The sequence below is a fragment of the Canis lupus genome, chromosome 17, assembly GCF_003254725.2.
Source record: "Canis lupus dingo isolate Sandy chromosome 17, ASM325472v2, whole genome shotgun sequence".
Taxonomy (NCBI): Eukaryota; Metazoa; Chordata; class Mammalia; order Carnivora; family Canidae; genus Canis; species Canis lupus.
The window spans coordinates 60,888,883-60,916,494 of NC_064259.1; the positions used below are offsets into that span (position 1 = coordinate 60,888,883).

General features: G+C 44.6%; 1 protein-coding gene and 1 long non-coding RNA gene across 4 annotated transcripts; one reads left to right on the forward strand and one right to left on the reverse strand.

The window, feature by feature from the left end:
- Positions 1-25,773, forward strand: LOC112663940 (uncharacterized). 2 transcript variants are annotated; one of them, XR_007402920.1, is made up of 5 exons: positions 1-109; positions 7,068-7,155; positions 8,739-8,877; positions 24,387-24,437; positions 25,145-25,773. It is a non-coding gene; the product is annotated as an uncharacterized LOC112663940 (long non-coding RNA). The 2 variants fall into 2 exon arrangements; XR_004806244.2 differs by having other exon boundaries at positions 7,071-7,155.
- Positions 16,717-27,416, reverse strand: S100A10 (S100 calcium binding protein A10). 2 transcript variants are annotated; one of them, XM_025452961.3, is made up of 3 exons: positions 27,269-27,416; positions 19,805-19,957; positions 16,717-17,138 (listed from the first exon to the last, which is right to left on the reverse strand). In XM_025452961.3, the coding sequence occupies exons 2-3, from the start codon at positions 19,934-19,936 to the stop codon at positions 16,977-16,979; spliced, it is 294 nt and encodes a 97-aa protein (XP_025308746.1). In that variant the 5' UTR covers positions 19,937-19,957; positions 27,269-27,416; the 3' UTR covers positions 16,717-16,976. The 2 variants fall into 2 exon arrangements, with proteins under 2 accessions (XP_025308746.1, XP_025308745.1); XM_025452960.3 differs by lacking the exon at positions 27,269-27,416 and adding an exon at positions 27,051-27,217.
- Between the last annotated feature and the right edge of the window lie 196 nt (positions 27,417-27,612).

Sequence of the window (27,612 nt, forward strand, 5' to 3'; positions counted from 1 at the left end):
ATCAGGTCCTGACCCGAAAGCAAGGATTGGCTGCTCAACTGCCTGAGCCATCCAGGCACCCCTGGAATGTCTTTTCACATGTTTATTTGACTTCTTTCTATCTTCTTTGGTGAGATAACTGTTAATGTCTTTAGTCATTTTTTAATGGGTTGTTCATTTTCTTATGATTGAGTTTTAAATGTTCTTTGCATATTTTGGATAAAAGTCCTTTATTAGATATATCTTTTGCAGACATCTTCCCTCAGGGTGTGGCTTATCTTTTCCTTTTCTTTTCTTTTTAATTTATTTATTTATGAGAGAGAGAGAGAGAAAGAGAGAGAGGCAGAGACACAGGCAGAGGGAGAAGCAGGCTCCTTGCACCGGGAGCCCGACGTGGGATTCAATCCCAGGTCTCCAGGATCGCGCCCTGGGCCAAAGGCAGACGCCAAACCGCTGCGCCACCCAGGGATCCCTCCTTTTCTTAATAGTGTCTCCTCACCAAGCAGAAAATTTTAATTTTAATTTAGTAACGTCTGGCCTATTGGTTTGTTCTTTCATGAATCATGCCTTTGGTATTGTATCTAAAAAGTCACTGCTAAACTTAAGGTCCACCTAGATTTTCTCCTATGTTATCTTCTGGGAGTTTTATAGTTTTGCATTTTACATTTAGGTCTATGATCCACTTTGAGTTGATTTTTATGAAGGGTGGAGGGTGTGGGTCTAGATTCATTTTTCTGCAGACAGATGTAGCATCATTGTTTGTTAAAAAGTCTTTACTTCGCTTTGTTGCCTTTGCTCCATTTTCAAGATCAGTTGATTATATTTACCTGAGTCTATTTCTGGGCTGTCTTTTCTTTTCCATTGATCTATCTGTCTGTCCTCTTGCCAGTGGGAACAGATTTTGATTACTCTAAAATTGGCATTACTTTTGATTACTGTAGCTTTATAGTAAGTCTTGAAGTTGGGTAGTGTCATTCCTCCAACATTGTTCTTCTCCTTCAATATTGTGTTGGTTATTCTGAGTCTCTCTCCAGATAAACTTTCATATCAGTTTGTTGCTATCCACAAAACAATTTGTTGAGATTTTGACTGGGATTGCATGAATCTACATATCAAATGGGGAAGAACTGCCAGCTTGACAATATTCAATCTTCTTGTTCACAAATGTGGAACATCTCTCCATTTATTTAGCTCTTTGATTTCTCACATCAGAGTTTTGTAGTTTTACTCATGTAGATCTTCTATATATTTTGTTAGATTTATACTTAAGTATTTCATTTTGGGGGGATGCTATTTAAATAGTATTATACTTTTAATTTCAAATTTATCTTGTTTATTGCAGGTACATAGGAAAGCCACTGACTTTTGTATGTTAAAGTTGTATCTGGCAACCTTGCTATAATCACTTACTAGTTCTCAGAGGTTTTTTGTTACTTCTTTAGAATTTTCTACATAGATGATCGTGTCATCTATGGACACAGTTTTATTTCTTTCTTTCCAATCTGTATATCATTTATTTCCTTAGCTTGTTTTATTGCATTAGCTATTCCAATATGATGTTGGAAAGCAGTGTGAGAGGGGACACCTTCCCTTTTTCCTGATCTCAGTGGAAAGCTTCTAGTCTCTCATCATTAAGTATGATGTTAGCTACAGCTTTTTGGTAGGTGTTCTTTATCAAGTTGAGGAAGTTCCTCTCTATTCCTACCTATTTCACTGAGAGTTTTTATCATGAATGAATGTTGGACTTTGTCAAATACTTTTTCTGCATTTATTGATAAGGATTTTTCTTTATTAGCCTGTTGATTTGATGGATGACATTAATTGATTTTTCAAATGTCGAATCAGCTTTGTATATGTGGGATAAATCTCACTTGGTCATAGTATACAATTCTTTTCATACATTTGGATTTGATTTGCTAATGTACTGTTGAGGATTTTTGCATCTATGTGCATGAGAGATATTGATCTGTAGTTTTTTTTCTTTTTCTTGTAATGCCTTCATCCAGTTTTGGTATTAGGATAATACTGGCCTCATGGAATAGGTTAGGAAGTAGTATTTCTTTTGTTTCTATCTTCTGAAAGAGATTACATAGAACTGGTATAATTTCTCCTTAAATGTTTAGTAGAATTCATCAGTGAACCCATCTGAGCCTAGTGCTTTCTGTTTTGGAAGCTTATTAATTATTGATTCAATTATTAACAGATATAGGCCTACTCAGATTGTCTATCTCTCATCCTGTGTGAGTTTTGGCAGATTGTGTCTTTCAAGGAATTGGTCCATTTCATCTAGGCTATCAAATTTGTGGGCGTGGAGTTCCTTGTAGAATTCTTTTATTATCCTTTTGATGTTTAGGCTCTGTAGTGATGTACCCATTTCATTTTTTATATTAGTAATTTGTATTATTTCTCCTTTTAAATTTATTGGCATTATCAAAGAACCAGCTTTTGGTTTCATTGGCTTTTTTTTTTTAAATAAATATTGTATTTATTTATTTGACAGAAAGAGAGAGAGCACAAACCAGGGGGAGCAGCAGACAGGCAGAGGGAGAAGCAGGCTCCCTGCTGAGCAAGGAGCCCAATGCCCAATCCCCGGACCCTGAGATCATGACCTGAGCTGAAGCCAGAAACTTAACAGACTGAGCCACCCAGGGGCCCCTCATTGGCTTTTTGATTAATGTGCTGTTTTCAGTTTTATTGCTTTCTGCTCTAATTTTATTATTTCCTTTCTTCTGCTTTCCTCAGATTTAATTTTCTTTTCTTTTTGCTAGTTTGCTAGTGAAAGCTTAGATGATTGATTCGATTACTTTTTATTTCTTTCATTTTTATATCTTTATTTGACAATTAGCTGTTAGTTCTCATCCACATTAACTGTAGATTTTTGAAAGTGGTGACAGATATATGGGTAACCAATGTATAGAGCTTGTTTGGTGAATCTTCATCCTTGTTACATTTTCTGGATGACCACACATGGATACGGTATGGAACGTTCTTTATTCCTTTGCCCCAGACAGCTTTGTTGAGCCTGGTGTCAATGTGCACATCTGGAGTTCCTATCTCCTTCATGGGAAATTTCTGAATCTATTTGAGTGCCCAAGGGCATGCTTCTTGAAACTCACTCAATGGGTAATCTTGTAAATGTTGATGGTGTGTTCTCTGATCACTGTCTTGTTGATGTCAGGACATCTTCTTTACATCCGTCTTTGCAGGAGCCATTCTGCCAGGCTCAGTTTGGAAAGCTTAGGTGATTGATTTTAGATCTTTCTTCTTTTTAAATATATGCATTTAATGCCATAAATTTCTTTCTAAGCACTGCTTTCACTATATCCCACAAATTTCAATAAGTTGTTTTTTTATTTTCATTTAGTTGAAAATATTGTAAGATTTTGCTTCAGATCTCTTCTTTGACACATATGTTAGCTAAATGTATGTAGTTTTAATCTCCAAGTATTTGGGGGATTTTCCAGCTCTCTGTTTTTGGTTTCTATTTTAATTTCATTGTGGTCCGAGAGTAGACACTGTATGATTTCTATTCTTTTACATTTGTTAAGGTGTTTTTTTATAGCCCAAAATGTGGTCTGCCTTGGTGAATGCTTCCTATGAGCTTGAGAAGAATATGTAATCTGCTATTTTGGAATGAAATGGCCTATAGATATCAATTATATCCAGTTGATTGTTGGTGCTGTTGAGTTCAACTATGTCCTTACTGATTTTCTTCCTGCTACATAATTCAATGCATTATTATTATTATTATTATTTTGAACAACTTACTGTCAGATCAACTAAGAATAAGAAAAATAAAAGTTTTAATTTTACCTTTACTTATTCCTTTTCAGAAGCTCTTCCTTTCCTTATGTAGATCCACATTTCTGACCTATATAAACTTCCTTTTTTCTTTTTTTTTTTAATTTTTTTATTTATATATGATAATCACACAGAGAGAGAGAGAGGGGGGGTGGGGCAGAGACACAGGCAGAGGGAGAAGCAGGCTCCATGCACCGGGAGCCTGACGTGGGATTCAATCCCGGGTCTCCAGGATCGCGCCCTGGGCCAAAGGCAGGCGCCAAACCGCTGCGCCACCCAGGGATCCCTAAACTTCCTTCTTTCTAAAGAACTTCTTTTAACACTTCTTGCAAGAAAGATCTACCAGCAATAAATTTCCTCAGTTTTTGTTTGAGAACTCTTTATTTCTCCTACACTTTTGAAGAGTAATTTCACAGGGTACAGAATTCTAGGGTGGTTTTTCTTTTTCTTTGAACACTTTTTAAATATTTTACTCCATTCTCTTCCTCATTGCAGTTTCTGAAGATAATTAAAAAAATTTTTTTTTTTTTGGTATTTGTTTATTTGAGAGGGAGTGAGAAAGAGAAAGAGAGCAAAGAGGGAGAAGGAGAAGCAGACTCCCCACCCAGCAGAGATCCCAATGCAGGGCTCACTCCCAGGACCCCAAGATCATGACCTGAGCTGAAGGCAGATGCTTAACTGACTGAGCTGCTCAGGCAACCCCTGAGGAGAATTGAATGTAATTCTTATCCTTGAGCTCAGAGATTCTTTCCTCAGCTGTGTCTAGGCTACTGCTAAGCCCATCAGAGGACTTTTCACTTCTGTTATTATAGTGTTTTTGATTTCTAGCATTTCTCTTGGGTTCTTTCTTAGAATTTCCATCTCTCTGCTTACATTGCCCATCTGTTCTTGTATACTGTCTATTTATCCATTAGAGACCTTAGCATACTAATCATAATTGTTTTAAAATCCCTGTTTGGTAATTCTAATATCCCTGCCATGTCTGAATCTGGTTCTGATGCTGGCTCTGTTTCTTCTTTTGCCTTTTAGTATGTCTCTTAATTTCTTTTTTGTAGCTAGGCATGATGTACTGGATAAATGGCACTGTTGTAAATAGGCCTTTAATAATACAGTGGTAAGGTGTGAGGGGAGGAGGACTGCAATTAGTCTCAGTGAGCCTGTGCCTCTAGACTATGAACTTTCTGCAGGCTCTTAAGGCCCCCTCCTGCTTTACATGGGGAAGGATGCCTAGAGTGGGCTGCGGTTGGGTCTTTCCCCTCTCTTTTTGGTAGAGATCTACCTAAAGAGGTCAGTTAGGCTCTGGTTAATAGATTCTCCCAAGAGCAGACCTTGTTAAGAGGAACAGAATGCTTGGAGTATTTCAAATTGTTCCCTTTCTTCTCTGCATGCTGGAAACATTTGGGGATTTTTCTCCAATGTTCACTGTGAAAATATGGTAGAGCCCAGGAGCTAAAACTTTCAGAACTGTGAGAAGCTCCCAGGGCTGAATCTCTCTGGACTTTTTCTCTCTCAGACTCAACCACACTGAGCCTCCAACACTTGGTCAGTTACGGTTCAGGTTTCCCTACATTTACACTCATGAGATTTCTTTTCTTTTCTTTTCTTTTCTTTTCTTTTCTTTTCTTTCTTTTCTTTTCTTTTCTTTTCTTTTCTTTCTTTTCTTTTCTTTCTTTTCTTTTCTCTTTTCTTTTCTTCCTTCCTTCCTTCCTTCCTTCCTTCCTTCCTTCCTTCCTTCCTTCCTTCCTTCCTTTCTTTTTCTCTTTCTTTCTTTCTTTCTTTCTTTCTTTCTTTTTCTTTCTTTCTTTTCTTCTTTCTTTCTTTCTTTCTTTCTTTCTTTCTTTCTTTCTTTCTTTCTTTCTTTCTTTTCCTCTATTGATTGATGAGAGCTGAAGGCAGATGCTCAACCGCTGAGCCATCTAGGCGTCCCACACTCATGAGGTTTCTGCTCCATTTGTGGTTCTCTGTAGCCTCCTGTTGATGTCTCCAGGTGTGAGGGCAGCAGTTTGCCTTGTGACCTGACTTCTCTAGTAAATATAGATATTAACGGGCAGTCTGGGTGGCTCAGTGGTTTAGCGCCTGCCTTTGGCCCAGGGTGTGATCCTGGAGTCCCAGGATCGAGTCCCACGTCCGGCTCCCTACATGGAGTCTGCTTCTCCCTCTGCCGGTGTCTCTGCCTCTCTCTCTGTGTGTCTCTCATGAATAAATGGATGGAATCTTAAAAAAAAATAAAAATAAGAAAGAATGGTTGTTGGGTTTTTAGTTTGTTCAGTTTTTCACTGTTGTTAGGATGGAGACTTGCAAATTTCTTACATGCTGGACCAGAAACCCATGATTGTAGTTTTAATGCTGAATTCAAGAGGCCTGTGGAACATCCAAATAGAGTTGTTACTCTATTAGTGATGCTGAATGGGGAGGGGGTGTGGTAAATGAGATTACCCAGAGATAGAGTTAATGTGGGAAGAGAAGAGGACCTAGGCAATGTCCCTGAGAAAGACCAACATTTAAGGAAGAAAAAGAAATGCTAACAAGGCAGAATAAAAATGAACCTGAGAAGGAGGAGGATAATAAGAAGAATGAGACCTTGTTGAACCAAAGAGAAGAATGTTTTAAAGATTTATTTATTTACTTCAAGAGAGAGAGGGACAGAGAGAATGTGAGCACGTGTGCAGGTTAGGACAGGAGCAGTCAGAGGAAGAGAGAGAGAATCCCAAGCAGACTCCTCATTGAGTGGAGAACCCTACAGGGACCTCAATCCCAGGACTCTGAGATCATGACTTGACTCAAAACCAAGAGTCAGATGCTTAACTCACTGAGCAACCCCCCCCAGGTGCCCCTAAAAGAAGAATGTTTTCAAAGAGGGAATAGCCAACGAGAGTAAATGCTGCTGGAAGGTCAGATAATTAAAGATTATCTCTTGGAGGGAGATTTTTGGTGGTTTGGATGAAAGCATTCGAGTGGAGTGGTGTGGGTCTAATATGGATCAGAAAGAACTGAGAAGGAAAGATGAGGAAATGGGGACCCCTGGGTGGCGCAGCGGTTTGGCGCCTGCCTTTGGCCCAGGGCGCGATCCTGGAGACCCGGGATCGAATCCCCACATCAGGCTCCCGGTGCATGGAGCCTGCTTCTCCCTCTGCCTATGTCTCTGCCTCTCTCTCTCTCTGTGTGACTATCATAAATAAATAAAAATTAAAAAAAAAAAAAAGATGAGGAAATGGAGAGAGCAGGTGAGATTAATTTTTTCAAGAAATTTCTGAGATTTGGATTTGAGGGAGTGCTTTTTCTTCTAGCAGGAGAGACTCTGGCATATACAACTGTTGACAGGAATGAGTAGAATGAGCTGGAAGAAGGAGTGATGGAAAGAAGATACAGAGGAGGGTAGGTGGCTGCTGGAGGGAAATCTCTTAGAAGGTAGGAGGAGGCGAGAACCAGAGCACAGGAGGAGGGATCAGCCTTGGAGGGGAAGAGCATGTCTAATTCATTTTGACAGAAGAAAAGCAGGAAAGAATACTGTAGCTTATATATTATGTCCTTGGATCTTTACAAAACTCTGTGGGGCTGAATGCTGTTTTCCCAGTTTTTAAGTGATGTAACAGAGGCCTGGAAAAGTTAGGTCATCTTGCCCAGAGTGACACAGGAGAACCTAGGTCTTCTGACTCTGAGGTTGCCTTGAACCCCAACTGTGATACTCATTTGCCTGTGATATTTTAAAAGCTTAAGTTCCCCATAGTAGGTGCCCTGAAGGTGACTGAAATCTAGTTGTGTCCTTGTTTTATGACTTAATAAGCAGGATGCAAAGAGCTTTTATTGCCAAGAACATGCAGCGCCATTTGGTAGAGACCTAGCTAAAGAGGCAGTCTGATTAATGTTTGACCAACTCCATACCAAAGGTCTGGCTTTTCTTTCTGAGCAAGACTTTGCTGGAATAAGCAACCTTGCTTCTGCCTCTTTGTATGGCCCAGAAGCACCAATATGCATATCTTGTATAACTTATCTTCTTCATTCTTTCCAAAAGTTGCTACCATGTGGGTACAATGGGGTCTGTGTTATAGATGAGGAAACTGAGGCTCAGAGAGGTTAAGTAGCTTGCCCAAGGCCACCGAGTAGGTGGCAAAGGAAGAATTTGAACCCAAGTCTTTCTGAGTCCAAAGCTCTTGCTCTTTCAACAAAGCATTGCTATATGTAATTTCAGGGGGAGGGAGGGACCTTCTGGTTAGAGGATGAATTATAAGTGCCAACCACTTACCAAGTATTGTTCTGGGTGCTGTAGGTGTAATAAGTTAATCCCAGGGCAACCTGTGAGGCAGATTCAATTATTGTCTCCATTTTATATAGGAGAAACTGAGGCACAGAGAGGCACAAACTTACTCAAGGTCACAGAGCCTGTAAGTAGAAAAGCCAGGATTGAAACCCAGAAACTCTGGCTCCTGGTTTTGGGCTATTGCTTCTCAGAAAGGGACTATTGCTCTCTAATGAGGAGAATAGACTGGATTCTCAAAGCTGATTTTCTGACTTCTTCCCTGTTACCCAATTTAGTTGACTAAAGGCATAGACTTTGGAGTCTGACCTGGATATGAATCATAGCTCTATCACTACAGTTGTAAGTCCTTGGACAAATTACTTCCCTCTTTACCCACTCAATTTCTTTGTCTGTAACATAGGCACACTAAGAATATTCAACTTAAAGAGTCTCTGTGAGGATTAAATGAGATAAAGCCTGTTAAGAGCTCAGGAGGAATGGGCAATAGACAATGGGCAATAGATGTTACCTATTCTTATCAATGTATCATGAAGTTGACCAAAACCAGCAGGATTTAAGCATAGGTCTGCTTGATTCCAGAGCCCCCACATCCCCTGCAGTACCAGTTACCTCCCAAGCATCCCATCCCAGTGCTCAGCAGGCCCCTCTTGTAGACTTCTGTGATGTTGTCAGTGGACCTGTTGGTGTTTCATTCACTCAGGTGGTTCCTTTGACCCTCCCTCTTCCTGACCCACTGTGATAGCAGTCCGTGCTGAGAAGCTAGAAGCAGAACCAGACTGGGAGTTGGAGTTGGAGGCAAGAGGAGCAGAGAGAAGAGGCCAACGCCTGGTCCATGAAGTGTAAGTGCAGGTCACAAGCCTGAGCCACAGTGTTGCCAGAAGCATCCAAAGGGAGTGTGCAAAGTCTATGGGCTACTGTCAGGTCCAAGTCAGGGTCTGGTTTAGACAAATCCTCCTATATAATGATTTACTGCAGGTCGTCTTCTTTCAGAAGTCTGCCACCCAGCCCCCAGCCCTAAGGGGCTAGATTTTGATGATTTTGCATAGATTTTGAAGGTGCATCTAATTCTTCTATTTTCCACCCATTATTTTCAAAGATTTTATTTATTTATTCATGAGAGACACACAGAGAGAGAGGCAGAGACACAGAGGGAGATGCAGGCCCCCTGTAGGGAGCCCAATGTGAGACCCTACATCCCAGGACCCCAGAGTCACAACCTGAGCCGAAAGCAGCTTCTCAACCACTGAGCCACCCAGCTGTCCCTTTCCATCCATTTGTAAACAGTCATTGAGTCCTGTTACATTTTTAGGAAACTGTTTTTTGTCCTGGCCCCTCATTTTGAGACCTGAGAATGCCTGCTGGGAGTGCTGTTCGCCAGAAGGCTGCAGTAGTATAGAGGTTCTAGATTTCCCAGGGTGGTCTGAGAAAGCATAGATTAAGGAGAATCTGTGTTAAGAAGAGAAGTCAGAAAAAAAAAAAAAAAAGAAAAAAAAAAAAAAAAAAAAAGAAGAGAAGTCAGGATTGTTACAGGTAAACTGTGGGTGTGCTTAGGTCTTAGAGGTGAAATAGGGCCATTAGAGTGTGATCAGATGCTGGCAGGACGGGCACTGCTATGAGAGCGAGAGCCTAGAAGGTGGGGTAAATGGTGGGAGTCCAAGAGCAAGGGTGTGAGGATGTTGGGCACTTGCCATATGGCACTGTTCACGTGGCATGGGGTGAGCTCCACTGCCTAATGCAACTGGGTCCTCCAGAGTGCAGCTCACTGTAGAGGAAAGTGAACATGTGTGTGGGTGTGTGTCTGTGTGTGCCTGCGTGTATGGGCGTCTTGGGGGAGGGGCTGTCCCAAAAGTACAGCCAAAAGGAATACCCTGGAGGAGAGAATTTTCTTTGAAGTCTTATGTTTTGTGCCGAAGATCTGTTTGTTTTCATCCAAAACTGAGGACAGCACTGAGTGAGTGTTCCCTACTTATGCTGTCACCTAAGTAGGCTCTCTCACTGCTCCTCATCTCAAACCCCTAAAAGCCACAATGTGGGAAACCTGGGCTCAGGGACCTGGAGGTGGGGTACTTTGCTCCACCTTCCCACCTCATGTGCTTGGCTTATTACAATGTGCACTTAAAATCTTAAAAGACCACATTGTGATGTAATTATTCAAACAGTATGTATTTACTAAAGACAGGGTAATTCTTTTTTTTTATAATAAATTTATTTTTTATTGGTGTTCAATTTGCCAACATACAGAATAACACCCAGTGCTCATCCCCTCAAGTGCCCCCCTCAGTGCCCGTCACCCATTCACCCCCACCCCCACCCCTCCCCTTCCACCACCCCTAGTTCGTTTCAAGACAGGGTAATTCTTAAAAACATTTAAAAAAAAGCAATGAATTATGAATTATTATTTTTTTATTTTTTAAAAATTATTTTTTAAAGTAAATTTTTTTTTTTTTTTTTTTTTTGTACATGGATTCATATCCTATTCTCCTTCCCACTTGGTGCTCGCACAGCCTTCCTTTTTTTTTTTTTTTCTGGGAAGCATCCAGTTTTATCAGTTTCTTATATATTTATGCAATTATGGGCATGTATTCTCCACTATCATTCCCCCCCGAATGGGGATTTAATGGGCATACTTCCAGACAGATGTACACTATTCTGTACGTTATTTTTTGCTCAAACATCATGTCTTGTGATTGTTACAAGTCAGCATATTGAGAGCAGTTGTTTTTCATGACCGCCCAGTGAGCAGCACACTCTTAATTGGCAGGCCTCTCTCAAGTGCCTCCCATGTCTGTCATTTGTGTCAGATTAATTGTGCTGAAATGTCACTCCCTTGCTCAAACCTACCTGCTTCCCCCCCTTCTTGCATCTGACCGTATGCCCATCCCAGCCAGGCCAGGCCTCTGCTCATGCTTGCCTTTTCCAAGTTTTCTGTTCTTCTACGTTCTTGCCACCCTGCCCTGCTCAAAGTGGATCTTGCTTTCTATTTATTCTTTTCTATCAAATCCTCTCCCCACGAACCCCCCCCCCTCCCCCAGTCTCAGCACTTGACAGTGGCATTTACCACTCAGCACTCAGACTGGTCTTTGCCTCACAGGCTGTCATCATCGCATCGTTGATATGCATAGCTCTTGTTCCACTGGACTGTAAATTCCCCCAGGCCAGTGACCACATTTTTGTTATTCGCTACTTCCCGCGGTGCTTTAAGTCACATTGTTGAAAGGAAATTTCATTACAGGAAGTCACCTGTAAAGTTGGAACAGTAATAGGACCTGATGTGAAAATGTTGGGGTCTGGGAGCAAAAGGTCAAGAAAGAATTCTTAAGGCCTTCAGTGCAAAAAAGGACAGGACCCCTGGGCAGAGAGAGCTGCCCTGGGTAGTGAGGAGTGGGAAGGGGTTAGGGATAGCTAAGTCTCAAAGGAATTTGGAGGGAAGGTTTCCAGGACCTTGAGGGGCTACCTGTTGTTAGGAAGAGGTCATTTACTATTGTCTAGTAAATGCTTAGTCATGAGACCCTTCAGATGTATATGGTGGGCCAGATGTTTGAAGGATGATTGCTAACATATTTTCCTGGGTAGGGGGTAGATAGAGATAAAGGAAGTTTCCAAAGTGATCTTTCTATGTTAAAGGAGACTTCCAGGATCCTGGAGGTCTGGCTAATGTCAAGCTAAGGTTACCTTTTACCTCTAGCAAAGTATCAACATTGAAGCAGTTGAGCTCCTAGAGGAATGTTACTCTGCTTGTCTCAAGTACTCTTCAGTGGGCTGTAAGTTATAGGGAAGTTTAATTCTTTTCTTTTTCTTTTGTTCTCCACATCAGTATCTATTGCATAGGTCGTAAAATTTGTAAGAACGCCAAGAAACCTTTTGTGTCTGCTGACTCACCCAGAATGGGGGTGGGACAGAGCAGAATCCTCTCTACAGAGACCAAAGCTGAATCCTCCACCTCCTCCTTCTAGAAAGACAGGCTTGAGGCTAAGTGCAGCTACTGCTCATCAGAGCCTTAATGGATGTACCTAGAAGAGGTTGATGCAAACAGGCTGAACTTTGCAGGAAGAAGCCGCAGTGCAGGGGCTGCTCATCGATTAGCTGCTTAAGTAACAGGACAGGCATTTTGCATTACTCAGCACAAGTTCTGTGATCCAGAGAGCTAATTGAAATGATTTTTCCTCCTTTGGTCAATTTTTTAAAAAAAGATTTTATTTATTTATGAGAGAGAGAGAGGAGAGAGGAGAGAGGAGAGAGAGAGAGAGAAAGAGAGAGAGAGAGAGAGAGAGAAAGGCAGAGCCCTAGGCAGAGGGAGCCCAATGCTGGACTTATCCCTGGACCTGGGATCCTGCCCTGAGCTGAAGGCAGATTCTCAACCGCTGAGCCCCCCAGGTGCCCCTAATATATTTGATATGTAATTTACCCAAACAGCACCTTGGGACAGCTGCAAAATAGGAAGAAAGAAACACAGCACTTGAGTTCACATCTTTACATTGACGCTATGGGGCTTTGGGGAAGTTACTGGAGTCTTGGTTTTGCCATCTGTAATGGATGTTATAAAACCTTAAGGTTATTGTGAGAGCTAAATAAGATAATGCTTAAGTATCTCCTATAGGTCTTGCAGACCCTCAATAAATACACGTGTTCTTTTAAAAAATATTAGAATTTTGTTTTTCAGATTCCAAAAGTAGAATCATTATAGAAAATTTAGATGGGGCACCTCTGTGGCTCAGCAGTTGAGTGACTGCCTTTGGCCCAGAGCGTGATCCTGGAGTCGAGTCCCACATCAGGCTCCCAGTAGGGAGCCTGTTTCTCCCTTGGCCTGTGTCTCTGCCTCTCTCTGTGTGTCTCTCATGAATAAACAAAGTCTTAAAAAAAAAAAAAAAAGAAAGAAAATTTAGATGACATAGCAGTGTATAGAAAGGAAATTAAAATAATCTCATAAACTTCTTCCTGTAGACAAGTTTCCCCAGCCAGTAACTCCTATCTTAGAAACTAAAACACAGCTGGATGTATTTCCTTTAGTCTTTTGTGTGTGTGCAGACATACATATTTTTTTTCAGATTTTTAAAATTTAAATTCAATTTGCCAACATATAGTGTAACACCCAGAGCTCATCTCATCAAGTGCCCTTCTTAGACAGACATGCATATTTTAAAAAGAAAGGAATCCCATTATATAATAATTTTGCAACCTGCTTTACTTTACATAGACATGTCCCCATTTTTTTTTAAATTTATTTTTTATTGGTGTTCAATTTACTAACATACAGAATAACCCCCAGTGCCCGTCACCCATTCACTCCCACCCCCCACCCTCCTCCCCTTCTACCACCCCTAGTTCGTTTCCCAGAGTTAGCAGTCTTTACGTTCTGTCTCCCTTTCTGATATTTCCCACACATTTCTTCTCCCTTCCCTTATATTCCCTTTCCATGTCCCCATTTTTAAATATTTTTCAAAGTCGTGGTTCTCTTTCTGTTCTTTTTTTTTTTTTTTTTTAAGATTTTATTTATTTATTCATGAGAGACACACAGAGTCAGGCAGAAACGTAGGCAGAGGGAGAAGCGGTGTGGGACTCGATCCCAGGACCCCAGGATCATGACCTGAGCCAAAGGCAGACGCTCAACCATTGAGCCACTCAGGGGCCCCAAAGTTGTGGTTTTCATGGTTATACAGCATCCCAGGTACATTTATACTTATTTAACCCTATTGTTGGATCTTGAAGTTGTATTCAGGTTTTAGCTACTCTTAAGATTGCTGCATCAAATATCTTTATATCTGAATCTTTGTAATGATCTTTTGTTACTTTGTTAGGATAAATTCTCCTGGGATAGGATGTTGGGTCAAGAAAAACACATGGAAGGCTGCTGGTGCACACTGCCGATTTGCTTCCCCCAAAGGCTGTGGAAGTTACATTCCTGTCAACAGTGACCCAGGGTGCCCACATGCCTCACTCTTGCCAATGCTGTGTTGTGTTGTTTAATATTTTTGATCTGTTTTGTCTATTATCTTTCAACCAGATTGTGTTCTCCTTGAGCAGGTGCTGGGGGCATCTGCCTCTACATCCACCCCAGAACTTTGCTTGGTATCACTCCCATAGATAGCCTTTGTAAATAATTGCCAAATGAATGGATTCCTATCCACAGTGATCCCTCTGGGGTTAAGAGCTGGAGAAGATACTTGAACAATCACTTCCAAGTTGGTCAAATTGAGAGAGAGGTTTATATACTCGCACTTGGTCTCCTGTGGAGATGACTTGCATAGAAACATTAAATCACAGGTAATTGGCTCATGTTCAGAGGACTTGGATAAGGGCATGGAGTCCAAGAGAGAAAACGAGGTGTGTTTCAGGTCAGTTCTGCAGCACTTTCTGTGCTGCTATTGGTCCTTCCTACATAACTGGGTGTGGAGAGGGGCAGGATCTGCTTTTGTAACCCAGCCATGGAGCAAAGCAGAGTGGAACTTTCCAGAGCTTCCTCTTTCTGGATGTTGGCATAATCACAGCTTCGCCCTCTGGGAGCCATTGGGCTGCAGCTCTTGAAGCCTAGACGGCTGCTTTGGGAGGTCAGATTGTGAGGTCTGTTGTTTATATTGGCATGAGGAGCCATGCAGGGTTTTGAACCATAAATACTGCTTTTATTTTCCTTGTACTAGCTCACAACTTTGTTTTGAGCAATGGGGCTAACATACGGTGTGTTTTTCTCCCCTTCTCCACCAGCTCCAACATGCTCACACATACCCAGATGATTCCTTGGCATCGGGTACTATTCTGAATGTCAGAATCTGGGGTCATCTTCTGGGAATAACACCTTGCATTAGAACTTTTTGTGATCTACATACCCACTCTGAACGTGAAATGAAACTTCAGCCCTAACCCCAGAATCTCTCCTGGGCTAGTTCTCTGTTCTCAGGTAAAGAGGTTTAGAGTGTGAAAGCTTGCTGTGGACCTGGGGACATCTGAGCCCACTGTAACATCCATGTGTTACAATTTCATTTGCTCATTTGTTAATTGACACCAATTTTATAATACTTGGTAAACACATTTACCCCAGGAGGCAGGTGGTGTGAACTAATGGGGTATATCTGGGTTGATATACATCCTGTACACAGTTTGCTTGACTGTGATGGGTCAGTTTCTTCTCCATTCCCTGTACCTGTCAGAGGTTATCTTTCAGAAGACTTCCCTTAGAATTAAGAATCAGGGGCACCTGGGTGGCTCAGCGGTTGAGCAACCGTCTTTGGCTCAGGGCATGATCCCGGGGTCCTGGGATTGAGTCCTGCATTGGGCTCCCCGCAGGGAGCCTGCTTCTCCCTCTGCCTGTGTGTCTGCCTCTCTGTGTCTCTTGTGAATAAGTAAGATCTTAAAAAAAAAAAAAAAGAATTAAGAATCATCACTGTGGCAGACACAGTAGATTGGTCAACTCCTAATGTGCAGAGGTTGGAGAATGTGAAACTCTTATATCCCAGGCTCCCTTGAAGTTGAGGCTCTGATGTAACAAGTTCTGCTCATTAGATCTACTTCCTTGAGCCTCGGATGGGGAGCCAAGGTCTGTGTGCAAAGGGGCAGGGAAATGGGCGTCTGGGTCATGTGGTTCTGGAGCTGCTGGTGACAGCAAGGGCTTCTCAGTTCAGCAGACCGCTTCTGGAGCCAGCAGGCCCCTCGGCAGCCTGGTTCTGTGATGTGGCACCCTGGGGGTCAGTTTCTTCAGCTAGCCAACCCCCTTCCAGTTTATATCTTATAATAAATCCCTTTTTGTAAACCTGATATAACTCTGTAGCTGCAAAGCTGTGGGTTGTCTCACCTCGTTCATTTATTGGCTGAGACAAAATAAAATGGTTGGAATTTTATCTTCCACCTTGATTTTATTACAGGCTTCTTTTCCTCAAAGCTAGATTTTGACTACCCTGTTCCCTGTTCCCTTTTGCATGCTTTTCCTTGTGATGATGGATGACTTTGTACTAAACTTTTTCCCCAGAATTATCTTGACGTGTCCAATCATAAGAACAAATGTTTCCATCTTCACTGACCTATTTAATTGGAACAATTTCATGATCCAATTCATACATCATCTCTCCATAAAGATAGAGCATTGTGTTATTAGTAACTATATAGCACATAATGCACATAAGCCAAAACTTGTAATAGGCACAGACAGGGCTGGGAGAAACATTCTGCTGCTTTTTAAGATATTAGTACCGGCACTTCATTTTTGACAGAAAAGGACTACCCCATTCTGTAAGTAGTACTAGCCTATTTCCTGTCACCTCAATACAGCCATGACATCTTGTGACAACTCAACGTGTGTTAATGTACTGTTGTTACTGAAGCATCACACCAGACTCTGCTTTTTGATGGTTATTCTATGACTTATTTTTACCTGAGAGTTTGCTGAATCTGCATGAAAATTTGACTCTGACATCTCAGGTGTCCAAAGAGCTTGCTGGAAAGGCTCTGACTTAACTAGACAAGACAGTGCTCAGTAATTATTAAATTAGGATATAGTCTTGTAGTGCCATCTCTCAATCCTTGGACTTGGGCCCCTCAGCTAGACACAGCTACAGGGCAGATCAATCAGAGAAGTCAGACTCCGAGCCTGTATGGAGAGACTGTCCCACTTTGCCAGTTCTAAGGCATGCAGGTTCTTCAGGAATGAAGCAAGGACCAAGCATTTCTGAAGAAGGAACGAACATTCCATCTCAAGTGAGGAACTAAAAAAGGAATTTGTTTATTGAGGGTAAGAGGATGCAATAAGCAATATAAAAATCAAAAGCTTATCTGGCTTTCTTTTACTGACTTTTCTTTCTCTGCTTCTCAAATGGGGGTTGGATTTTATTTGTACATTTTCTGAGGGTCCTGATCTGCTCATGGAATCCTTTATACAGGGGGAAGCTGTGGGACAGATTCCTTGAGACCCTTTGGGACACCTCACTCCGGGCGGAGTGTTGCTCAATGGTGCCTATTTCTTGCCCTTCTGCTTCATGTGTATTACAAAATAGTCATTGCATGCAATGGTGAGCCCAGCAATTAGTGAAAAGAAGCTCTGGAAGCCCACTTTGCCATCTCGGCACTGGTCGAGGTCCTTCATTATTTTGTCCACGGCCAGAGGGTCTTTTTGATTCTGAAAAAAAAGAACAAAGGTAAGAAGTATCAGTCAATGGTTACTGTGACAAGCTTCTCTGATTTACTGACAGCCATTAATATAATCTTCCAATTATCTGAACTCGTTTTAGTTGTAAGTGATCTTTGGAGGTTACCTAAATGTACTTTTCTGCCTTGAGAGAGGATTTCAGTAAATTCATATATTAAGCCAGGAAAAAGTTTCTGTGGTCCTTTCATATAGTCATAGGGATCTTAGGAACTGCCTACTTCTAAAAAGAGGAGATTCATGTCAGAGAAGCCAGACCTGGCCGCCTAATTTTCAGTCCACTGTGTCTCCCACTGTGAACCTGGCATGACCCGCTCACCTGCATGGCTTCTAGTTCAGCTGTTTCCACAATTTTAAAAAATCACAGGCCTCTGCCTAAGAACCACCCTAAACTCCCCATTTTGTAGTGTCAGCCAACATTCTCTTAACAAGTGCCTATTTCTGATAGTGTGGTCAAATCCTCGGAAAAGGAAACTCCTTAAGAAAAGATCTAGTAAGATAATTTAGGGCATAAGTTTCAGATCCCTCCTTTTCCTAGTAAGGACGGTAAGAAGCGGGAAGAGTGGTTGCTCCTTCAGGGCCCAGACTATTGACCAGGGAGGGAAAGGTGGGCCTCTGGAGGTGCTAACGTGTTCAGGCAAAGTCTCTAATGCCACTGCTTGTGTCTGTGAGGGAGGGAGCTCACACCCAGTGAGTTCGTGTGTCTCAGGCGTGCTGGATGTTTCCATACTGCACCCCAAAGCCCCTGATGACAAAGCAGCAGCATTTCCTACTTGAGTACCATAAGCTCCACCTGAAGCCATCACCTACAGCCCACTGTGCTGGCCGCCTCCACTTCAGGTGGGCTTCCGTTAATTCTGGCTTCACCGCCAACTTCCTGGCTATGGTCAGAAGTGAAATTTGGATAACACAGGGGGTCAGCTTTAGAAACAGAATGCTGTCAGTGTAGCAAGTGTGGGTGTGGAATTACGGAATTGTGACCCACAGCGAGGATAAATTACACTGCCATGCTTGGTGCTCCGTTCTACACACACTCTTTTTTTTTTTTTTTTTTAATTTTTATTTATTTATGATAGTCACACAGGGAGAGAGAGAGAGAGAGAGAGAGAGAGAGAGGCAGAGGAAGAAGCAGGCTCCATGCACCGGGAGCCTGACGTGGGATTTGATCCCAGGTCTCCAAGATCGCGCCCCAGGCCAAAGGCAGGCGGTAAACCGCTGCGCCACCCAGAGATCCCTACACACACTCTTTATGTTTCTCATGCCATGAAGTCTTCAGGGGGAAACGCCTCATGTTATATTCATCCTGGCTTCTACTTTAATACAACAGCACAATTAACCAGGGTTTAGTACATGGAGAATGTGTTTGTGTGACAGGCAGGCCCATAATGAACACATGCCTCTGCATTTTATGCTCCTAGAAGGATCACAGAAAGTGGAAGAGTGGAGGTAATCATGTCCAGCCCTCTCATTACAGGGGCAGGAACTGAGGCCCTGAAAGCCAAAGCAATCTGCCCAGTGTTAGGGCAAAGCTAGTGGTCTGGGGTCTGGGGCTGTATCAGAGGATGTACAAAAGCAGAGCAACCACATATTCTAACTCCTTCTCGGATAGCATTGTGGTAACTGCAGCTGTAAGACCAGAGCGAGGCTGTCTGTATTTGTTTACTTAACTGGTATTGGTGACATGTGAATCAGAGTGTACTGTAAAACCCCGTGTTTACTAAGTTGGGAGTCAGAGGCTTGACTAATGTGCTAACCAGCAGGCAGATGACAAGAGACAGGACTAGCCTTTTACCATCATCTCCCTTCACCCTGTTAGAGGCTAATGCAGTTTCTATACCACACACAGTAATGATCCTTTCAAATGACCCTGGTAGTAGCAGGGAAAGAGGGGCTCACATTTCACGCTGTCAAGCAGTGTTTCACCTTCAGTTAAATCCAACAACCATGTCCTGAAGTTGTCCAGTAAAAGGACAACTGTGCCTTGTGGGCTAATGTCCTGAGTGAGGTATCTGAACTGAGGGCAGGGTCCCCTCCTAGCCCTAACGGGCCCCTCAGTTTGTGGGACTCAGGCTAAGCTCCTGAATTCTCACTGCATTTTCAATGTGGAAAGCAGTTCTTTCTGGAGTCATGCTTGGGTCTCATGCAGCGGATGCTCGACACCTTTCCTTTATAGATTACAGTAGGAAGGATATTTTTAAAAAACTTTTATCTGAAGGGATTTAAGAAGAGATGCAAGTTGCTCAAAGTGGATGTGACCATGATATGGCATCTCCAATGCCAGGTTCATGACCCGAGGTAGCCATGTCCTGGTTGATGATTCTTTGGCAAGAGGCCTTTCTTCTTTGTTTCTGTCTCAATGGATGCAGGTAACTCCAGCTTGTCTTGTGGTTATTTGTGTGCAGCCTTATTTCACTGCCAAACTGTAAGCTCCTTGAGGGCAGGGACTTCTCTACCATCTGCTTCCTGTACGATATCTTAGAAACAGTAGGCACTCAGTAATGTCTAATAGATAAATGAACAAAGACACCTTTCTGCTAGCGGCCTCTAGAAGGAAGAGATGGAAGGCAAAAGGAAAAGCAACCAGGCCATACAAGCTCTGGTTTTCATGTCTGGTTCTCTCTGGGCCTCTCAGCACTTACTTCCAAAAATCCTGGGAATTCCTTTTCCATGAGTACTCTCAGGTCTTCCTTTGTCAAGTATCCTTTATCCCCAGCAAACTTGTGAAACGTGAACATCATGGTTTCCATGGCATGTTCCATTTGAGACGGCATCTTGGTGAGGTCTGTTGAAACCTTTTAAAAGACATAAAGAAAGAGTTTATGTGAACTTTTAAGCCACACGTATTGCCAGTCTTCTGTGTGTAAATGGAAGGAAAATGATTAGGTCACTCATGTAACCCTTTCTGGCTCTAAAGTCCAATGAATTGAGGGTGAGACCCAGTTCACCCCAGGTGTTGGGCCTGCTGCTGATGGAAATGGGTGCCTCAGGTATTGGTGCTGACCTTCCAGGAATTTGTCCAGCTGCCCACTCATTCTGCATAAATCACCTAATGAGGAATAAAAACTCTAATCACTTGGTCAGTGTCCCTCTTCTTAACTGACAGAGCATCTGCTGAAAGAAGAGAGGTTTCATCTTTTCTCTTGGCATGGGTAAATGGGGCTCTTAGATGTCTCTGAATACCAACAACCCACACAGTCAAGCCTGGTTAATAATGAAAACTTCAACCCTCCAAGGTTAACTAGGTAACCTGATTCATTGTAAGTCTAGGTTTAGAAATCTGCTAACAGCGTGCCTGGGTGGCACAGTTGGTTGAATGTCTAATTCTTGGTTTTGGCTCAGGTTGTGATCTCAGGGTCGTGAGATTGAGTATAGCTCAACACGGAGTCTTCTTAACATTCTCTCTCCCTCCACAACACCCCCCATACCAGGCACATACTCTCTCTCTCTAGAAGGAAAAAAAGAAAAATAGAAACCAGCTTACAAATGAATTTTGTCTGCTGGGTGTGTATTCTTTACTGAAGGTCTGAACCTGTTATTGATTGCAATGCAGACATCTGCATCTTTGGTAGTAAAATGCAGTTTCTCAAAGCTACCCACAGCTCCTGATCTAGTTTCTTGAAAAGGAACAAGTAACGGTATATCCTAACTCCTTTGGGGACCTGATTTTTGGCAGGAAGGACAGAAGAGCCACTCTCAGTCTGAGGCACAGTGGGAGAGCAAGAACTTTCCATAAGAATCTGTTTAAAAGGAGGGGAAGGGGGGATCCCTGGGTGGCTCGGCAGTTTAGTGCCTGCCTTCGGCCCAGGGCGTGATCCTGGAGTCCCTGGATCGAGTCCCACATCGAGTCCCACATCGGGTTCCCTGCATGGAGCCTGTTCCTCCCTCTGCCTGGGTCTCTGCTTCTATCTCTCATGAATGAATAAATAAAATCTTTTTTTTTTTTTTTAAAAAAGGAGGGAAAGGAAACGTGTCAGATCATTATATTCAGGTGTAATGATCTGCGGGCATGTATCATATTGAGACCCAGTGCCTGATACTTAATAGGAGCTCACTAGATCATGGCTTGATTGGAAGGAAGCTTTGGTCAGAGCACAGTTTTGGCTAACATCACTTAAGATCACATTAGTGGAGAGAAAACAGGTGAACTTGAATGGAAACTGTAGTATACCATTCCAAGAACAAACAAAAAACAAAAACCCCCCAAACCCTGCCTCTCAAGAATAGGTTTTGAGCACAGACTGAAGGAGAGGCTGGCACCTTCCCCTCTGCTGTAAGAGTGCCAAAAGAAAGCAGAAACAGGTTTTGGGTCTGGTTCCTGCTACTGACACATCTGTGTTCAACACAGATTTCTAAACGCTAGCTTTTATAGTGTAGAAGGTGGCGCTAGTTGGTGACCACGGAGATTGAGCAATTATACTTAGGAACTGTGAATTCTACCCCCTTAATCCCCAGAAAAGTGCAGGAACCAGCATGCCAAAAAATGTGCTACTCTAGAGAATGCTACTCGCCAGAATCTGGTATGATTCATCTGGAAGGCAGTTCTCTTGGAGACATCAGCAAATTAATGCTTCAAGGTCCACTGTGAGATGAATTCCAGGGGAGCCACACCCTTTTCCTCCTTTCCTACACAGCCCCTGTGTGTGTGTGTTTTTAAAGACTTATTTATCTTAGGCGGGGGAGGGGGAGAGGGAGAGAGAGAATCCCAAGCAGACTTCCCACTGAGCAGTGTTCAGAGCCAGAAGAGAGGAGAGGGGCTGGACTGCATGGCCTTGAGATCATGACTTAAGCTGAAATCAAGAGTCAGATGCTTAACCAACTGACCGACCCACCCAGATGCTCCAGCGCATGTGGTTTTAGATGGCAACCCACAGTGCTTAGCTGGAGTTGCCCTTGCCTGGATGGTTCTGGAAGTCCAGCAATTTAAGAGAACTGAACCGAACGAGTCACCTATGAGAAAAAGATATGAGATCCCACCGCAGTTCTGAAACAGCTCAGGAAAAGAGTCAGTAACCAGAGGTATAAAAATACCTGTGTCTAAGCTCAGAGAGGTGGAGTACTTCACAACCAATGCCCAAAGATCCCCAAAATTGGTACTGGCTGCCAGACACCCATTTCCCCCAATTCACAGAGCAGAAGGAAAGTGCACCTCAAAGCCAAAGAAGAAAGAGGACATAGCAGGGAAAGGACTCCTGTAACAGTAGAACAGGCTCATTTAGGAACTTCTAAGAAATAGAAGTTATGGGGTGCCTGGATGGCTCAATTGGTTAAGCATCTGCCTTTGGCTCAGGTCATGATCCCAGGATCCTGGGATGGAGTCCTGTGTCGGGCTCCGTGCATCGGGAGGCTGCTTCCCCCTCTGCCTCTGCTGCTCCCCTGTTTGTGCTCTATCAAATGAATAAATAAAATCTCAAAAAAAAAAAAAAGAAATATAAGTTGTAAGCAGGAAACCTTGACCACCCTTGAATATCTTCTTTAAGAGAGTGAGGTCAGTCTCACCTGAGTGAACGCTCAGGTCTCAGGTCATTCCAATCCCACCCCTCCTTGTCCACATTCATTATGAAGCTTTTCTCTCTGAAGCCACATGCCTGCCCCCACTGGGTCCCCATCTCCTCCTCCCCACTCACTGTTTTAACAAATGGGCCATAAGTGCAGCAGCCAGCTGACTCTTAATTTGTCAGGGAGACCTTTTGAAATAACAACACAGAAACATGACTAGCCAGGAATCTAAATTCATGGAGGTGAATGGCTTTGAAAACCAGAGGTAATGTCCACAGTCTCATCAGGAACCAATGCCCAGAGAGCACTGACCAGGGCTATGAGCAAATTATTGTTTTTTTTTCTTTTTTTAAGATTTTATTTATTTATTTGACAGAGAGAGAAGGAGAAAGCGCATGAGTGGGTGGTAGGGGCAGAGAGGAAGGGAGAAGCAGACTCCCCACTGAGCAGGGAGCCCACTGATGTGGGGCTTTGGGGCTTGAATCCAAGACCCTGGGAACGTGACCTGAACCAAAGGCAGACGCTTAACCAACAGAGCCACCCAAGCGCCCCTGTTTTAAAGAAGCCGGTGTACTAGTTTTAAAGTCAGATGAAGGAAAAGGTGGAAAAGCTGTGATTAGAACTGTTCTCTTAGCTAGTGGATGAGTCACGGAGCTCTTCCTCAAGTGCGGTAGTTGCCCCACTGAGTCAGTGGCCCTCCCATCTTAGGTGGGGCAGACTGGAGGTCTGACTGTTGGTTGCTCAAGAAGCCAAGTGCAAGGACCTGAATCTGAATCCATCCCCTCAATCACCCGACATGCTCTGCTCCATTTTCACTGGGGTGTCCTTGGGCCTGGGGCTAAGAGGTGGAGCATCCTCTCTGCACCAGGGACAACCTAGTCCTGCACCTGAAACACTCAATACATTTAATCTTTTCCCTGTCTCGCTCTCAAACTTAAGATCCTCTAGGTTAAGAACTGTGAATTATTCTGTTCTATGAACCACAAAATAAGAATTTGCTAAGTGAGTGAATGAATAAATCAGACAAGCCCTTTGGCAGGACCTGCTGAAGTGCAGGTGTGGCTATCCAGGTCTGGACTGAAAACCTTGTAGTTCAGAGCTCAGCAGAAGGATGTGAAGCTGGAAGAGCTGGGGAAGAGGCCCACAGGGGGTGCCTGTGAGTAGAACAGAGGATACAGAAGAAGGCACATTTCATGGGTGCCGGAAAAAAAATGTGTCCTGCTAAACAGGTCTGGCCAGCCCCTGAACATGACTTTTCTTTCTCTTCTCACTCTTGCTGTTTTCTTGTGTTTGGATTCTCACTATGAGCTGAACAGGCTGTAACTACCTCATCATTCTCATATTTTTCATTGAGTCATTTTATTCTGATGTCTGTGTATCCTCCCTGTTTCCCAGGGTGAGAGGTTTTTAAGATGGAGGCTCAGAACTCTGTAGTGTTCTCTGTGTAGTTTTCTCTATAGAGAAGAATTCTGGACTTCACAAATTTAGTTACAATGGTGGGAATTAAATTTTCCATCTGGTCTTCCTACACTGAGCACCTGCTGTGCACAGCCTGATGTTAGGCAGGCAAGCGCGCACACACACACACAAACACACACACGTGTGTGCGTGGGTGTCTCTCCCTCTCCATGGTGCTTGTCTTTGGGGAGTTCACTAGTTAATGGCATACTACTTAAAAATATGTCCAGAATTCTAGTTAATTGTTTCTGATTCTTTCCCCACTAGGTTGTGGGTTCCTTGAGCAGCCTGCCCTCCCACAGCCTGCTGAATAAATTGGTAAGAATGAAATTGACAATACTGTACATTTTAATTCTCCTGGTAGTAGTAGGGAGCAGGAGGCCTCCTTAGAAAATTGCTCCTGAGCAATCCCAAATGTTTGCTCTGGACCCCTGCCCAGATCCAAACTGTAATTTCAAAAAGGACACTTCTAAAGAGCAGGAGGTCTGCTTTACTTTGCTCTTCTGTGTCTTATCCATACCCTAGTTCTCTTACAGCCCACCCAGAAAATAATGGGCAGAGTGTCAGTAAAAACAAACATCTGTTATTTAAAAATGTGTTTGAGGTTTCCTTCCTTTTACTTTGGAGATTTTGAAAAGAAAAAAAAATTTTTTTAATTGAACACAGAAAGTATTCTTGAATTTGATCCCTAAAGAGATTTCAGAAGAAATGGATCTGGATCCAGGCTGTCTCCCCCACCTTTTCCCAAACATAAAACTTGCTCACTAAAAAAGTAGGCAGCAAAGAAAAAGTTCCAGATGCAATGCAATAGGAAGAATCAGAATCCTTCTCTACTCCAGTGGAGTTGTCAGATGTCAGCCTGAACTGGCAAACATTAGCCATTGTGAAAACAGCGATTTAATCCATTGGTGGGTTGAGAGGTAGTTATTTAGTGAAGGGGTAGAAAGTGCTGAAAATTGTTTAAAATTAAGGAAATTCATTCTCGTTGCTTTTCTTATGAGATTCCTAAATTGTTGAATCCTCAGGAAAATGAAAAGCTTGAAGAAAGATGCCAAAACTTTGTTCCAGCTTTCCGAGCACTCAGAGTGCTAATTTATACATCATAACCCTGAAAAGATTCCATTGTTTTCCTCAACTTTGAAAGACTGGGCTATGTCCAAGGGCATATCAAGTGGGTAGTGCTCGAAAAGCAAGCCACATTTTTGGAACTCTCATTGGAAACCATGGAGGCACCCAGTGTCAGCTCCACCCAGCCCAAGGCCTGACTTCACTGGGGTGGCTGCTGGAGAGGCTGGTCCAAGGCCAGACATGGGAGGAAAAGGCCCATCTGATATTGTTTGCAGGAAAAGCCAGGGAAGAGCATCACCTAGAAATTGGGTGTACTTTATGTCCAGTACACCCTGAAGAAAACTTGAAGAACCAAGGGCTATGATGAAGAAAGTAGCTTGTGGCTGTCAAGGAAGGCATATGCCATTGAGGAGACATGATTACATAGAAACAGGATAGGAATCTGCGGGGGCAGGGCGGATGAAGAGATTTCACGAGTTATAGGAATTCATTTCTGCCCCAGCCTCTGGTAGTATCTTTTGCAATTTGCTGAAACATGTTGGAGGCAAAGATCACTGTCAGGGTGTTTCCAAGCGCCTGGCCTCACCTGAAGGGTATAAAAATCCACTGCGGTAGTTTGAAACTCAAGCTGCAGGAAGGGCAGGGGTGGGGACCTGCAGCAAATGCTAAAAACATCTTAGCGGGAAGAGCTGCCTCACAAGCAGAGCTGAGGCAGACGGCCAGAAGGCCGGTCACTCAACAGAGGTGTTTCACTGGGGACCTGCCAATCCAGTTGCTGTCCTCACCCACAGCTCGGTCAAGAAACCTCTGCGGATAGCTGGCCAGTCCTGGTGTGACTCACTTCCTCTTGGAAAATGCCCTCTGAGATGGCACAGTTCCCCTCTTCCTTCAGGGAGTGTTCTGTCCCAACCATCTGCAGAGAGTATCTGGAACCCTTGGGAGCCACACCCACATGGTCTCAGAGCTGAGTCACAGGGCTGCACTAGGAGAGTCTGGAGCCCTTTGTGAGGCACCAGAGCCTGCATGGTGCTCCCAGCTCCCCGGGGTCGGGAAGGGAGGAGGGTGGGCTTACTGTGCATCAGTGTCTGGCCCAGGGCTCTGCTCTGTCTAGTTTATAAACTGCTCAGCTTCCCTCACCAGCCCCACCCACCCAACATAGCAGAGTCCTGGTTTCAATTAGGGGGAGGCTAACTGGGCAGTTAGCAGTGTCCAGGGCTGCATGAAGCCCCATGCCTTCAGCTAAGCTCAAGCTGGGACTCGGGACCACCGGCGCGCCTCCGTGTCATTGCCCTGGGCCAGGTTAATCTGGGTTGGGAGATCTTTGGCCAAGGCTGCTCTTCCCCACTTTATAGTTCCCACTAGTTTGATTAAGATGGCAAGCGGGGAATCCTTTTGGCGGAGAAATCCCTCCAGACGTTCCCCGGTGCACCACCGCCCGCTCGCCGAGCTCTGTAAAGAGCACAAGCGGACCTGCAGACACACACAGGAAGCCCGACCTGCAGCGCGTCGGCGAGGGCCAGAGCAGGGAGCGCCCCGGACGCACGGCCCAGCCGCCGGCGCGCCCCGCTCCGAGCCCGAGGCCTCGCCCACCGGGACAGAGGTCGGCCTGCAGCCGGGGCGCGGGGAGACGCGGGGGGAGCGGGCTGGACAACGGGGGAGCCTCGTGGCTACGTAGGAGGAGGCGAGGAAGGACAGAGACGGAAAGAAGGGCGCGCGCAGAGGCCCCCCGAGCAGCCCGCCGGGACCCGCGCAGGGGCGCCGCCCGCCTCGCCGGGGGCCGGGGGCCTGGGGCCGGGGGCCGGGATGGCCACGCGCGGAGCCAGGTCGCGGCGGGGGCGGCCCGGGGCGGCGGGCGGGACTCACCTTGGCGCGGGGCGCGGCGGGGACGCTCGGCTGGCGGGGACCCTCGGCCAGTGAGCGGAGCGCGGCGGGCGGGAGCCTTAGTACGCGCGGGGGAGGGGGCAGGGGGGAGGGGGAGGGGGAGGCGGGAGGAGCCTGGGCCGGTGTCCGTGCGCGCTCACCCCACCCCTTCCCCGCCCGCCCTTCCTGCCCCCCCCGCCCCCGCCCCCGCCCGCGCGCACCTCCGCCGGGAGCCCTGCTCCGAACGTCTCCTCCTCCACGGGAGCCCGCGGATGTTTCCGGACACCCCACCCCGGGCCGTGCCCTTCCACTCGGGTTGGTCTTGGAGAGCAAACGCGCAGGGACCTCAGAGCCCCGTCGTCCTGCGGCGGAGCGGGCGGGCGTGCTGGCCCCACCCCGATGGGGGCGGCCGTTCGGGCACCCGCTGCTCTAGGAATTCATTTCTAGCTGGCACCGCGGGGTGCTAGCCACCGCCCAGGCCTCGGGGCTCTCCGAGGAGGCCCGGGCGCCAGTCGCAGCGTCCTCCCGGTGGCTGGTGCCCTGGTCAGCCTGTACCTGCCGGCGG

Bases quoted from the DNA above. Each gene is read 5' to 3' on its own strand.
- S100A10 (XM_025452961.3), bottom strand. From the start codon at position 19,936: ATGCCGTCTCAAATGGAACATGCCATGGAAACCATGATGTTCACGTTT. The intron at 17,139-19,804 runs GTAAGTGCTGAG...CTTTTTTTTCAG, and splicing joins AATTCCCAGGATTTTTGGAA to AATCAAAAAGACCCTCTGGC.